The sequence below is a fragment of the Misgurnus anguillicaudatus genome, chromosome 25 (assembly GCF_027580225.2).
Source record: "Misgurnus anguillicaudatus chromosome 25, ASM2758022v2, whole genome shotgun sequence".
Lineage (NCBI taxonomy): Eukaryota > Metazoa > Chordata > Actinopteri > Cypriniformes > Cobitidae > Misgurnus > Misgurnus anguillicaudatus.
In genome coordinates, this window is record NC_073361.2 from 11715819 (window position 1) to 11731323 (window position 15505).

Sequence of the window (15505 nt, forward strand, 5' to 3'; positions counted from 1 at the left end):
CTGGCAAGGTTAACGATTGGAGTGCCCGGTGGCAGAGGTTGCACTGTGTCTTGCTGCCTAAGGTGCTAAGGAGGGAGCTACCGCAGCACCCCGACTGTACACACTCGAGTCAGTTCAGCGGGACCGGTCTCTTGTAGAACTCACCGCTGGCGAAGCCTCTGACTCATCTATCAAGTGTTAGCTTTCAAGAGATGCACAGGGGCTTATCCTATTGCACCAGTTAAAACATAAATGAATTCACTGAGAATGGGACTTATGGGGCTGAATTCTATTCACAGTAAAGAATTGATTCAATTAAAATTTAAAATAAATCAAACTGCATTGAATTTAAATTTAAACTTAATTAAAAATAAAATCTCTACAATAGAAAAGAGAACAGGAGAGTAAGGAGTGAGAGAGACCAGCAAAAAAATGAAATAAAATAAAAATAAAATAAATCAAAATGAAAATAAAAATTAAATAAAGAAATAATAAATTAATAAAGCCACAGCAATATTAATTATTATTTATAATTTAAGACCATAACATTCAATATGTAGGAAATAAAACTACAAAGTAGTAGAATAACCTAGTTATTGAAGTAAGGTCAAAAATCCAAGTTTGATTCCTGTCACACACTCCCAAAAGAGTTTATGAGAGGACCAAACGAGCTTTTCCCACTAGATGGCGATATTTCGCCCAACAAACAAAGAAAGCGGAAGTCAGACGTAGAGTAATGGAGAAGAAGAAGTGTTAGACACTCAAGACTGACATCTAGTGTTAGAACTAGGTAGTACGCTTTAAACTGACAAAGATTCGCTTCTATACAGTAATTACATCGGCGGCCGCTGCGTTGCTAAGACGACGGATGTAATTTGCTCGTGTTCAGCCGGTGCCTCTTTTGGCTTACGTTACCGGGACACGAAATAAACAAGAATCCAACGTGCTTTATCATACGTTGTGACTATAAATACTTGATCAAGTTTTTATCTCCTTTAAAATTGAAAAGTCTTACCCTCGGTGCTTACAATTTTAAAAATCCACGTACGTGAATAAAATGGAAAAATACAATAGACAGCTTCTCTAATTGTAAATCATTTCCTGGAGATTTAACAAAAAGGCCTTATCAGATGGGAGTGCTCACTCGACCACCGCTTCGCTCTAAATAAAGGAATTCTACTCTTTATTAGGCGGAATCAGACGGTAATGCAGCGTATTTTTTTAATACGGTTACCTTAAAGACTGCAGTTAACTATACATAACAGGGGCGCGAGTCTGTTACGTCCTGAAAATGATACAGGAAAATACATTTTCATTCATACAAAGAAAGAACGAAATCAGTTATAGCTGATAGTTCTTTTTCATTCACACAATGCAAAAACACATTTGATTTGTAACTGGTTTGCTCAGAAAATAATGTTTAAATCTGCCCGCGCGTTCTCCACCATTATATGTAGCGAATTAGCGGGAGGAGGGAAATAACGTTATTTGAAACACTATGAACCTCCGACCGAAACACTACGGGGATTCCCAAGGGAATCTTAGATTTTAGCTCAAAAGGGAATATTATGTATAATTAACTGTAATTAATTATACAAGTTTATCAGGTTTTACCTGGTGTAGCAGAATTAATAATAACAATTAATTAATATGTTCGTCCACCGAAGACATATATCCATAATCGTATATTAACGTCTAAGAAATGTTAATTTCATGGCCTTTAAAATTAACCTTCTCACTGATATTCAGTGCTACTCGCAGCGTGTAGCTGGATCAAAAGGCAGAAATAGTGACTTTAATTTCATGAGCATTGAACACAGAAACAATTCAATTGTGAAAATGCAAACCGGTTTATTAACTATAAAATGAAGTACACATAACGACTAACTAAACATACACACATACAATAACATAAAACATAGATGAGAAAGAAAAGATTGAAAGAGCTAGAGAGAGAGAGTAAAAGATTGGCAAAGCACTATTGCTTAACATCTGCACAAACCATCGGAAAATCTCTAAGTAGCGCCTTAATTTTATAAGGGGTAAAGCTTAAACATCAGCGAGTAAGACAAGTTTATACTTGCATTTGGCTCTTTGTGTTTTCGTTGCGAAGTTTCTGCTGCACGCGGTGCGAGCAAGGAGAGAGAGCGAGTCCAGATGTGTTCGTAAGATGTAGTCCGTTAAGTTGTTTCGTAGGGCGGATTGGTCCGCGTGGTTTTCCGAACTCTAGCGCAAAGTGCAAGCCAGGAAGACTGTCCTGAAGAGACAGGGCTCAGAGAAAAGATGATGAATCCGAGGGACTCTGGTTGAGTCTCAGCGAGTTTCCAAACTGCGCTGGCGGGTTACCTAAGTAACCGGGCGATTGAGCGCTCATGAGTGAACTAAGCCACTGACTGAGATACTGAGCGAATCAGCGATTGAGAGATTGAGCGAACTGAGCAATTCGAGCAAATGAGCAATGATGGCTTGGGCGATAGGCCGTTTTGACCTTTCACACGCCCAGCCCATTTTGGGCGTATGACCAATGTGTGCGCGGGGAAACAAGCCTTTGTTCTTTCAGACATCACATTTGCATAATGATAAAAGTTTGTTTCCATAACTCTTCAAATCGATATTAAATGACATTGATGCGGCTTATGGTAATGTGATACATAGAAATGATTGGGAAATAAAGAGTAGATTAATTTGATACTAGACAAGACATGGGTTTAAGATTACGTTGAATAATAATTTCATACCTAAGATATGAACCATGCTACAGTGAATAAAATCTAACTAAAGTGTTAACACATCACACATACATGATCATGCAGTAAAGGGATATAACATATATATACATTTAAACAGCTCATTGTGACCTTTGAATGTGGTTTCATCGCAGACGTATAGTCTGTGCCCCCAGCTGTGTCTCTGGCGATCGTCGAACGAACGGCTCTCAGGTTTCTCTGGTGGGATCCCTTTGAACCTCCTTTGAAGACTGCATTTGTTTTAATTGTCGCCCACTTTACAGCCTTGATAGGTGGTAGATATCTGGGTGATTGTGTTATCAGGACACAGGGTTATCTAGTCACAATTTTAGGGCTGTTTACGATCCAGACGCCAAATGGCCTCAATCTGACTCCGAGCCATTTGCTACATCCCTTACGAAAAAGAAGTACACTTCAAGTTCATTTTATTAAGTATACTTAAGTAATGTTGGAGTATAGTTTTAAGTATACTTTATGTAGTAAGTGTACTAACATTTATGTTCTAGTAGTAAACTTGTAAGTGTACTGCTTGAATACCGCTTGGGACTAAATTGGCCCACTTTTAGTATATAAAAGTATACTTCTAAGTGTACTATAAGTGTAAGAGTAGTCAACTTTAAGGGTACAACTAGTGCACAATTAGTTCTTCATTTGTACTGCAAGTGAACTCATGATTATACTAGTAATTTTCTAGACTTATACTTCAAGTGTGCATGCAAATGTTTGTTAGATTACTCTTAGTCAACTAGTAGGTTATTAATTTTGTGCTGCAGGTATACTTCCAAGTGTTCTTTTAATATACTTTTAGTTAACTAGTAGTTTACTAGTCATATACTGAAAGTGTACATGCAAGTGTTCTGTTAGTGTACTCTTCAGTATATGTAGGTTACTTATTGTGTGCTGCAGGTATACTTCCAAGTGTTCTTTTAATATACTTTTAGTTAACTAGTAGTTTACTAGTCATTTACTGAAAGTGTACATGCAAGTGTTCTGTTAGTGTACTCTAAGTAAACTAGTAGGTTACTTATTGTATACTGCTTGTGTAACAAAGCACTTTGACACTGAGGATCCATCTGCAGGTTTTTATTAAACACTCATATTCCAACAGGCAAGGTCAACCAACAGCAATGTCAGGCAGGCAAACCGCTCAGCAATGACAGCCGGTACAAATCAAGACTTTGCACTAACTGAATGTTTCCAGAGAGTTTATATAGGCTGTCCAATGAGTTTCAGGTGGCAGAGTAATCAGTCCAGGTATGCGGGATTATGGGAAATGGAGTCCAGAACGAAAGTAAATATTCAGGGGATTCAGCCATATATATAGATATATATACAACCTCAAATCAGAAAAAGTTGGGACACTGTAGAAATTGTGAGTAAAAAAGGAATGGAATAATTTACAAATCTCATAAACTTATATTTTATTCACAATAGAATATAGATAACATATCAAATGTTGAAAGTGAGTATATAATATATAAATAATATATTTATAATTTTTGTATTTATTATTTTTGTTTGATTAGCTCACTGATAGCATACGAAAGATTTAGCTTCAAATTGAAAGTACAATTAAAAGGTATATGTCAAGTATAAAAATTAATGCACAGGAACATTGTATTGTACTTTAAGTGCAATATATATATATTTATAGTATGATGTTAAGTTCACTTAAAGTAAAGTTGAGTAGTAAACTACTAGTTAACTAAAAGTATAGTAAAAGAATACTTGCAAGTATACCTGCAGCACACAATTAGTAACTTACTAGTTTACTAAGAGGCTGTTTACACTTGGTATTAAGATGTGTTTTCATCGATCGGATCACAAGTGGACGAGAGAGACACATTACGTTTACACCTGGTATTTAAATCCGTCTCTTTTGTCCACTTTCGACCGCTTCTGTGCTGAATACTATGAGGGGGTGGTCTGTGAGACGTGGGCGAGTCTCTCTGCTGTCATTCAAACCCGAGCGGGAGTAATTATGAGTTTATATGGATGCAAACTAATATTATGTCGGAGTGCACTGCTTGTTTAGCAAGTAAACATGCTGCACAGTGTTTTGTACATGAGTATGTAAGAGCTTTCTTTGAATTTTCAGCGCAATTGATGAAATAGGATCGCGCAACTTTCACACGCTTTCAAAATGAAACTACGGAGATCAGCCGCTTAGTTTTATCAATGAAAGGCTAAAAATAGCGCTGTTCACCGAATGTTCACGCCAGAAGTCAAAAAAGACGTAAAACTTGTGTTTAATACCTCAGATTAGATAAATGGGCGGAGAGAAGGCGGTCGCGTGTGGCTGTTCGAACGCATTCAACCACATGCGCGTTCCGCAGCTCCAAAGCGATCCGATCGAAAGTGGTTTCGACCACCTCTGGATGTGGTTGAAAGTGGTCGAAAGCGGACGAGCTCAAAACGTTTTGAACACCGTTTACACCTGGCATTAACGTCGTCCACTTGTGATCCGATCGACGAAAACACATGTTAATGCCAAGTGTAAACAGCCTCTAAGAGTACACTAACAGAACACTTGCATGTACACTTTCAGTGTGAGTACACTAGTTAACTAAAAGTTTACACTGTAAAAATACTTTGCTGCCTTAAAATTTTTTATTAAATCAACTCAGATTTACAAGTCATGTCAACAAAGATTAGTTGTCACAACTTATAAAATATAGTTGAGTCAACTTAATTTTATAAGTTATAACAACTCACCTGTAGTTATAACAACTGGTCTCTAATCAAGACAAATAACAGTAAGTTGAAATGACTTGTAAATCTGAGTTGATTCAACTAAAATGCTAAATAATGTATTTTATAAATATGCTGTCAGTGCATTATAATGATAACTTTAACAGATAAAGTATACCTAAAATAAACTTTAAAATAAGTTCAAATTAGTATACTTTAAAAATTGCACAGAACTTTAACTCCAAGTATATATTTTTTTAAAGTATACTTTTAGAAAATATACTAAATTATAATTATTTTGAAATATGTTAAAAGTTTAATTAAATATTAAATATGTTGTAAGCATACTTTCAATATATTCAAAGATGGTACATTTCTTTCTAAGTATATTTGTAATGTACTATTGCAAAATTAAATATACTTGAAATACAATAAAGTATATTTATTTTTCACCAGGGCTAATCATATGGCTTTTTGCAGCTTTCTTGATGTAGCTTTTGTTGTTGCATTTTTACTTAATACTTTTAAGTATATGTCAGTAAACAAGTATAGGCCAAATATACTTAGACATTTCGGTCAGTATAGGTCAAGTATACTTTAGTACAATTTAAGTATATTTCTGAGAAGTACCTAAAGTACATTTTAGAGAAGTACATAAAAAGTCAACTGAAAGTATACTTTCTTATTTTAAGTTTTAAAAAAGTATACTTATAGCACACTTGAATAAACTTCTTTTTCGTAAGGGGTGTTGATGTAGGTTCTGTTTGACAATTTTTTTAAAGGTTTTCTGAACCAGAGACTCAACAATTTTCTGCAATTCTCCAGCTGTGACCTTAGGAGAGTCTTTAGCTACTTAAACTCTCCTTCTCACCGGACATTAGGACGATATAGGCACACGTCCTCTTCCAGGCAGTTTTGTAACATTTTCTGTTGGTTGGAAATTCTTAATTATTGCCCTGATGATGGAAATGGTCATTTTCACTGCTCTAGCTCTTTTCTTAAAGCCACTTCACCAATTTATGAAGATCAGTTATCTTTTGCTGCACATCAGAAATGTATTCTTTGGTTTTTCTCATTGTGATGGATGATTAAGGGAATTCAGGCTTTGTTTCCCCTCCTCTTTATATTTCTGTGAAACAGAAGCCAGAGCTGAATGATTTTGTGTTTACAATCATGCTGGAGTTCTCAAAATTGTGAATATTAATGGGAATATACTTCAGAGATATTTTACCAATAAGAATTTCTAGGGGTGCTTATAATTGTGTCCAACGAGTATTTGAGAAAAACATTCATTTCATAATGATATTTCCCCTCCATTTTAAATTCTTATTATCCAATGAAAGGATACATTTTTGTCAATTTTTAAAATAAAAAATCAAAAGGATTAACAATGCAGATGATTTTTTTACAGCCTTATTTGATCATATTTACCAAGAGTGCTAATATTTTTGGCCACGACTGTATGTTTTAGTATTGTTTAAAATTTTAACATACGTAAACCAAGCCAAGCTAATATAAAAAATATGTAATGAATAAATATTACAGTTGAGACTTTTAATATAATGTGCTTTGGCGGGCATTTCACAGACTCTGTGCGGGCTACCTGGTGCCCGCGGGCACCACGTTGGTGACCCCTGCTCTATAGGGACCACCAACCCCATACTCTGTGACAACCAACCCCGTGAAGATGAGCAATTCATGCATGAGTAAAAATTGTGACAACCAACACCGGTCTCCCCTACGTTAATTTAGTATGTTTAGTAATATTTAGTATGTTTTACATGGGCATGGTGCAATATATCCTAGATGTAGATGTAGGAGCCATTTTGTTGATGTCCAGTAGGTGGCACTTGGTGAGCTATATAATTAAGCACAAGTCTAATGACTGACAGGTGTGTAGTTGGGGAGGAAGCATACGTTTTTTTACCGTGACAACTGGTAGCGTGCGGGGAGATAAGTTGCATTGTTTGTCTTTGATGATATGGCTTTTTTGAAGATATCTATTATAAATTGCTGTTCTTGAAGAATGTTTGGATGAAGCAATAAAGACTTTAATCTTATTCCCGATTGCATGGACCTTTTAATCACGCGTCAAATACCTTCTACATTCCCCAACGTTACAGCTTATTGGAAGCCGTAACAGTAGATTTATATATGTGTATTTTTAGTGGTATTATGTTTGTCTATGGATATGGAAATTTGTATTTTGTATATTTTAAATAATGAATGTTGTGCATATTTAAATGATTTGTGGTATATGTATGTGGTGTAATCACAGGACGCATTGATTATAAAAGGCAACTGTGTTTTACTTCCTGTTAGTCTGAGGAAGGGTCGTAGAGACCCGAAACGTCACTCCAACGATGTAAAGGGGAGCTTCTTGGTGTGCGGATCTTTCTTTTGTTACTTAGATAATTTATTTGATCCTGCACCCGTATTTAATTTGGATGTGCGTGATTCGACTGTTTTGCCTTTTGTTGTAGTCCAAGAAAAGAGATTTACGGTGGAAAGTCATTGTGTCTAACAATGCATCTTTAAAACACTGCTTATTGGGCTTTATTGCTTTATTTTATGTTAGAATTCACAAGTAATACATTTAACACAAACACTTCATATGGTTTGGCCAAAATGTAAAAGTGCAGCTGAGTCACACCCAACAGAAACATGTTTTGCATACGACTCTTAAACACAAAACCAGGAAACTACTTCAGCTGTTCATTTCATAGAAAACAACTTTTCAAGCGAGTTTGTGTCTTTGTCTGTCTGTATATTAGCATTGAAATATGGCAGAAGCTCATATTTTTCAGGACAAGTTCAGCTGTTCAGTGTGTTTGGATCTCCTAAAGGATCCAGTGACCATTCCCTGTGGACACAGTTTCTGTATGAGCTGTATTACAAACTGCTGGGATCAGAATGAGATGAGAATCTACAGCTGCCCTCAATGCAGACAAACCTTCACACCAAGACCTGTTTTATTTAAAAATGTGATGTTTGCTGAAATGGTGGAGGAACTGAAGAAGACAAAACTTCAGACTGCTGTTCCTGCTGACTCTTATGCTGAAGCTGGAGATGTGGAGTGTGACGCCTGTACTGAGAGAAAATACAAAGCTGTCAAGTCCTGTCTGGAGTGTCTGATGTCTTACTGTCAAAATCATCTTAAACAACATGAACATCTCTTCAATGACAGGAGGCATCATTTAATGAATCCCACCAGACAACTTCATGAGATGATCTGCTCAAAACATCATAAACAACTAGAAATCTACTGTCGCACCGACCAACACTGCATTTGTTATCTGTGTACGATAGACGAACATAAAAACCATGATACTGTGACAGCTGTAGCAGAAAGAACTGAGAAACAGGTATGAACTGAATTCAGACACTGCACTAATGCTAACAGTAATGATTAATAACATGCTAAACCATGAATGTCATTATAGTAATATTTAGGGCCCTATCTTGCACCCAGTGCAATTGACTTTGTCAGTGACGCATGTATCATTCGTATTTTGCACCGGCGCACAACGGGGTTTTCCCTCCACAGACGCACGTCGGCAAACTAGGGAATGAACTTGTGCTCCCTGGGCGGTTCAGCACAAAAAAGGAGGCGTGTTCCGGCGCAAACCATCGCTGATGCTATTTTGCAGTCTCAAAAAACAATTGCGCCACTGACCAAAAAAACTAGTCTAAAGTCAGTGGCGTGTTCGTGTGGTTCATTATGCTATTTTAAGGGCGCATGCTTGACCATAATGTATAGCGTGCACAACGCGCACACACTTTGCTTATCTAACCTACACAGATGCAACAGTTTTTTTTGCAAATCATAAATTGTTACAATAAAAAATATTAACACATGAGATAAGGGAAATCATTGTGGTGAGCATTGTGGTAAAAAATTCTCATGCAAATAACGATTAAAATATTTTCATAAGTTTGTTGTGTGGCTGTATTACGTTTATGTAAATAATAACTAAAATGTTTTCAAACCTTAATGTATATGAACTTGATTTGTAAGTGTACATTGTGGTTGGACCCCTAAACCCTTTCAGCGGTGAGGGTGGACGCAGCGATGTCCTCTGCTGGCGTCAGGTCATGTGAAGAGGCAGATCCACCTCCCGTTACACGGCGTGTCCGATTTATGCTGGCAAGCTTAGGATTCCCCCGTCTCCTGATATCATTGTAGCGCTTGGCGCAACGATGGGGATGCCAGGTGATGAGACAATTGTGGTGGCTATTTCCTCTCACGCCTGTTTAACCTACGCTGATTTGGGCGGGTTTCTCCTATCCCCATACAAAACAACTTCTCTGTCTTTGACTGCTCTTACAAGAACGTGGGTCTCCTCGGCTGTGAACCGCTCCTGGCGTGCGCCTGGTAAATCCATCATAATAATAGCAACCCGCCATGGAACTTGCGCCCTTGCGTTTAAAGGGAATGTTGGATAGCGTTCTGATTGGTTTGTTTGACGTTACGCCCAAACCACACCTATGAATAATGAACCTACTTCAGATCAACCCCTTATTGATTTGCGCCTGGCGCAAGAGTAATTTCTCCCGTCGGGAAAATAGCAACAGCGCCCAAGATCCGCCCACAAAGTCACTTGCGCTTTACGCTTTGCGCTTCGCACTTGCGTTTCAGATCATTAAAATAGGGCCCAAGATGTATATACGCATGCAGTTTAATGTAATATCTTTGAGGTTTTATAGTTATTTGTTATCTCACAGAGAGTTTTGGGCGAGACACAGATAAAATTACATCAGATAATTGAGGAGAGAGAGAAGGAGCTTCAGGAGCTGAGAGAGGCTGTGGACTCTCATGCGGTGAGTTTTGAAGAGAAAAACATCTGCTGACAGCTTGAAGATCAGTTTGAGATTCATGACTCTCCTCCAGTGATGGAGATCTTTACTGATGTACCTGTAATGGATCTGATTGTAATGTTTGTCCTAACAGCGCTCTGCACAGACAGCAGTGGAGGACAGTGAGAGGATCTTTTCTGAACTGATCCGATCCATTGAGGGAATCCGATATCAGGTAACACAACTGATCAGAGATCAGAAAAAGACTGCAGTAAGTCGAGCTGAAGGAGTCATGAAGCGTCTGAAGCAGGAGATTGATGATCTGAGGAGGAGAGACGCTGAACTGAAGCAGTTTTCACATACAGACAATCACATCCATTTCCTACAGGTAACACAACTCTGAAATACAACATTATTAAATATCCCTCTTTGTATTCGAACTGCTAAATGTGGTCAATGTTAAATGTTTATGTTGTCTTTGCATTTGTAATCTTTTTTTTTCAGGGTTTTCAGTCTCTGTCTGCAGCTCTTGAGTCTTCAGTTTCACACAGATTTACTCTCAGCTCTCTCCCTTCAAAATCTCTCTCTCAACTGAAAGACAACCTGGAGGATTTTTGTAGAAAGGAGATAAAGAATATATATTTTCATTTACTCTCTATTATACAACAGTTCCTTCTTGGTTCTCAAGTCGGATTGGCCAAGAGCCATGCGATATTGTCGTGATAACGTAACAGTAACCACTTCACCGTTTCTATCATTCCGCCACCTATTGGTCATTTTAGTTTTAGTGTAATTTCTCTGGAGTGATCTCTCTCCTCAGAACGCAAAAACACAGTGGAACTGCAGGTAACCACTGCGCCTTTTACATATGGACAATTGATAATTTATTTTATTGTGACGTGACTATTAAAACACATTATGACATATCACCACTGATATATTTATAAGCAGCATGCAAAAACATCTTTCTGACACTTATAAAAAACTCTTTTATATAGAACTGACAAGAACAAAGCCTAATAATAAGTGAATGCTCGTATCGCATAAAGATTTAATGGTAAAGCAATAGTAACGTTATATAAATATAGCTTTATTCAATTTTACCTCGAGCCAAAACAATAACAACACAAAAGACACTAAATATGAATAAGAAAACAAGTAATTGTTTCATGACACCAAATACTGCTGATTTGATCTCTTTTTTGACCATCAAACACAGACAGGGCCAACATCAGAGCCAGGGAATCTCTGTCAGAGATGTAGCCCAGATAGGGCGGTGGTCAGCGGGGCGAGTGAACACTGATGTCCGCTCATGCTTTGGTTCTCACGTACGGAATCTTACTAAGCAAACGTTCAAACAGGCGCTATCTTTACTAATCGACTGCAGATTTAAATATAATACATGTACATTCTCGACTGAACTAATCTTAAAACTACACTTTGTGACCACAAAACGGTAATATCAAGAAACGGCTATGCCGTCCATTGAGTTATTATGAGATTCAAAGCAGCCGAAATTACCTGTCATTCTGGCCGCCCTCAAATCCGTGGCGGAAGAAGTAGTTCTCAAACAAAGAGGCTTTTAAAATAACTCTGTTGTTTTCTAGTTTTCTTTTTTCAAACGTGTGCCGTTGAACTGTTGTATAAAAGCAATATCGCTCTCGGAGTCGTGTGATATAGCTCTATATCATCACGGCTGTGATTGCTTCTGGCATAATACTCGAGCAATATTTCCTTAAATATATATAAAAAGATACAACTTGTTTCCAAGCCTGTGATAAATGCTCTTATCTTACTAAACGGAAAGTGTGAGACGTATCTTCAGAGATTAAATGTAAATATAGAGAACAATGTTTGCACATTGTGTGTTTTTTTTTACATCAAAACATTATGAACATGGGCCAACATTTCACATTAATAATGGTATATATAATTGAAAACTGGCAAAATATGAATGAATTAAAAAGATTAAACACATTAAACACTCTGTTCCAGAAACAAAGCCACAGAAAAAGGCTGAGAATGTTAATGAAGTTCACAATCAGTCACAAAGTGTAGTCAGACAGACAATCATAAATTGTTTATGCATCCAAACTTTAAACATTTTTTGTGCAGAAATTTTAATATTGTTTATTTGTTAATATTATATTTATTTATAATTAGCTTGCCATTACTTCCTACTGATGGTAGGACAAATATCAGACTTGTATTTATGGCTCTGGGTAATTGTAATCCTGTACTCTATTGCATAATTTATTTTATTATTCTATTCTATACATGATATACAACTTTAATGCTGTAAGGCAGTAATTCACAAGAGGTTACAAAATCAGTAAATCGTATGTCCTCTGTAAAAATGTTAATATACTATTTACTATTTATTTTCATTATCATTTTAAAAAGTGATATAGAGGCCCCCACACAGTATCTTTGCATAGGGCCCAGGATCTTGTGCTACGCCCCTGTTGGTAAATTCAGGTTTATAAGAGTGATTACAACATTTGCTATATTCTTCATAAGCTTTTTTATATTTTATATATATGCCTATGTATCCCTATGTCCTCTGTTATTTATATTACTACACATTTAAAAATTGAATTGTAAAAAGTGCTATAGAAATTGCGGAGGAGGATTGGGGCCGCTGGTGAGAAAAATATTTGAATTCGGACTTTATTCATAGAATTCTGACTTTAATCTCAGAATTCTGAGTTTAAAGTCAGAATTCAAATATTTTTTTCACCAGTGGCCCTAATTCTCTTCCGTAAGAAATAATTGAATTTATCAGAAAATATATTCTGTATTGCCCAAGACAGACACTACTGAGTTTTAATCAATAAAATTAAGGATTTTGAACTCAATTTGTTTTTGTTTCTTCTATTAGACTTGGCATTGAACTAAATTTAAAAAATACCAACTAAAATCTATCAGTTTACAAACAGGTGTATAAGCTTGAAAAAATAAAGTAGCTTAACTCTTTCACCGCCAGTGTTTTTTAAAAAAGTTGCCCGCCAGCGCTTTTCATGATTTTCACAAAAGTTTAATGCCTTCCAGAAAATGTTCTTCTTCAAATATATACCAAATGAAAGAACAGACCCTCTGCTTTCAAAAAAAAAAAAAAATGTTTCATCCTACCTTCAGTAGTTCTTTTGTAATCAGCTTTTGAATATGGGTAGGTTTCTTCAAAAACACCACATTTTGAGCAAAAAGCAGAGATAATTACATTTTTGTGACGGACTTTTCATAGAGATCCCATTCAGAGCGATCTTTAAAACAGACACGGACATGCAACAGCTTGCCATAGTTCAATACTTCCGGGTTTAAAAAGAAACGGAAATACTCGTCATTGGCGAGGAAGCGTTTTCTCTTGATTGACGAGATATCTCGTCAATGGCGGCGAAAGAGTTAATTTAATGTTTCATGTCATCACAGGACACTTACACATTGATTGACTGCATAACTATTTTCAAATGTTAAGCACTTGATATCATAAAACAAGTACATTAAACTTAAATATATCTTAAAGGCACAGATCTAAAAAGTTGTAAAGTTTACTCAAGAACTACACACAGCATTTAATTGTAAAAAAATGTGTCTGAATTTTGTTTTACAATTATAACCCCACTGTAATTTTTGTCAGTGAATCAGAGACACAACCACCACCTATATTTCATCAATATAACTACAAGACCCTCAACCAACAAGAAAGCCAGATACAAGAGAAGACACAGATGTAGAACAAGGCCTCTGTTGATCTTACAGATGTATGGAGATTCATTTGGTCTTCATCCACTTTAAGACGTGCAAAGAAAGCCTTTCTAGTCACATACAGTGCCCTCCATAAAATTGGGACAGTAAAGGCAAAAGTTTAACACAATCATTTTATAAAATAATTTTGTACTTACATTTCATTCTGTCTTTTACATTTTAGTATTATTATTTTCCATAAAAAGTGCTTTAAGAATTGCCATGTCCATAACAGAGAAATGTCACATTCATAATAGAGAAATGTTCACATCCATAAATTGTTTCCTTGTCATAAATGCACACATAAATTAAAATAAATTTTATTTTATTTGAGCCGTCCCTTCTCAATTATTGCTTCCAGTTTGTGCATTTGCACTGAATATCAAAACCTTGTGCCTTTTTTGTCACATCCATAACATGTATATTTTCCTAATCTAAAACAAAAAGTGTGTATAGACTGATATTTTTGTGATGTTTGGACTTTATCATTAGGATAATATATAAGATGTCAGAAGGTTCAATATATTTCAGTAATAAATACATTCTTTGAGAAATTATATTTTAATATTTGACTAAAAATGTCACATCCATAACGCTGGAACTGCTCACCATATAAAGCCTCTCATTTAAACTGATGCTCTCTCGCTCTCTTTCAGTCTCTCTCCTCTGAGGTCATATCTCTTGACTTTGCTTACATGATGCATCATACACCTTACAAGTTATTTTGGCAGAAAATTCAGGTTTATTTTTATTTTGTCTAGAAGTGGGTTACTCATAGTCGTACTATATTGGGTCTATGGTTAACCTATAACTAAAATGATGGCTGTTGCTTGCTGGGTAATAAACTTAGTTGTTGTTAAAATTTGCAAATATTGTGTAAATGTGTCCTAATTTGAGCAATTATGTAATTACTTTGTCATAACTTTGTCATGTTACCTTGTATTTATTTCAAATCGAAATGACATCAGCCACCCTGCTCTGATATGTAATGTAAATAAAAGTAGTCCTGTCCTTGTATATTAATAGGTAAGATACTGTCTGATAGAGATGCACAGATCAGCTGTTATGTCATACGAATCCTCTTGTAAAAAGAAATCATCAAATCGCCATATATCCTAACATACATTTTTTTTCTAATTTAGATATCCGCACCCTCCACCCGATCATCACATTACATTTAAAGAGCTAAGATGCAAAACCATCTAAGTGCGTCTGAACCTTACTGGATTTTGCCACCAAATCTATATTTCTAAATGGCCTAAGGTTTCCCTGACAGCGGCAGCATTTTGTATGATTTTAAAACACGTTTAATGCCTTTCAGAATTTTTTTTCAATAAATATATAAAAATACAATATATCAAATGAAAGAACATACCCTTGCTTTCAAACAAACAAACAAAAATGAAAAAAAAAAAATTCATTCTATCCTCATTTTTGAGCAAAAAGCAGAGATAATTAGCATTTTTGTAAAGGACTTTTGTTAGCGATCAGATTCAGAGTGATGATCAAAACTTACATAGAGTTTTTACTGTTTTTGAATCAGTGTT

General features: G+C 36.0%; 1 protein-coding gene and 1 pseudogene across 1 annotated transcript; one reads left to right on the forward strand and one right to left on the reverse strand.

Annotated features, from left to right (window-relative positions):
• Positions 1–15505, reverse strand: part of LOC141362192 (F-box/LRR-repeat protein 7-like) — a 190815-nt pseudogene that overhangs the window by 14670 nt on the left and 160640 nt on the right.
• Positions 8159–10630, forward strand: LOC141362194 (E3 ubiquitin/ISG15 ligase TRIM25-like). Its single transcript, XM_073864322.1, has 3 exons — positions 8159–8782; positions 10143–10238; positions 10369–10630. The coding sequence occupies exons 1-3, from the start codon at positions 8201–8203 to the stop codon at positions 10615–10617; spliced, it is 927 nt and encodes a 308-aa protein (XP_073720423.1). The 5' UTR covers positions 8159–8200; the 3' UTR covers positions 10618–10630.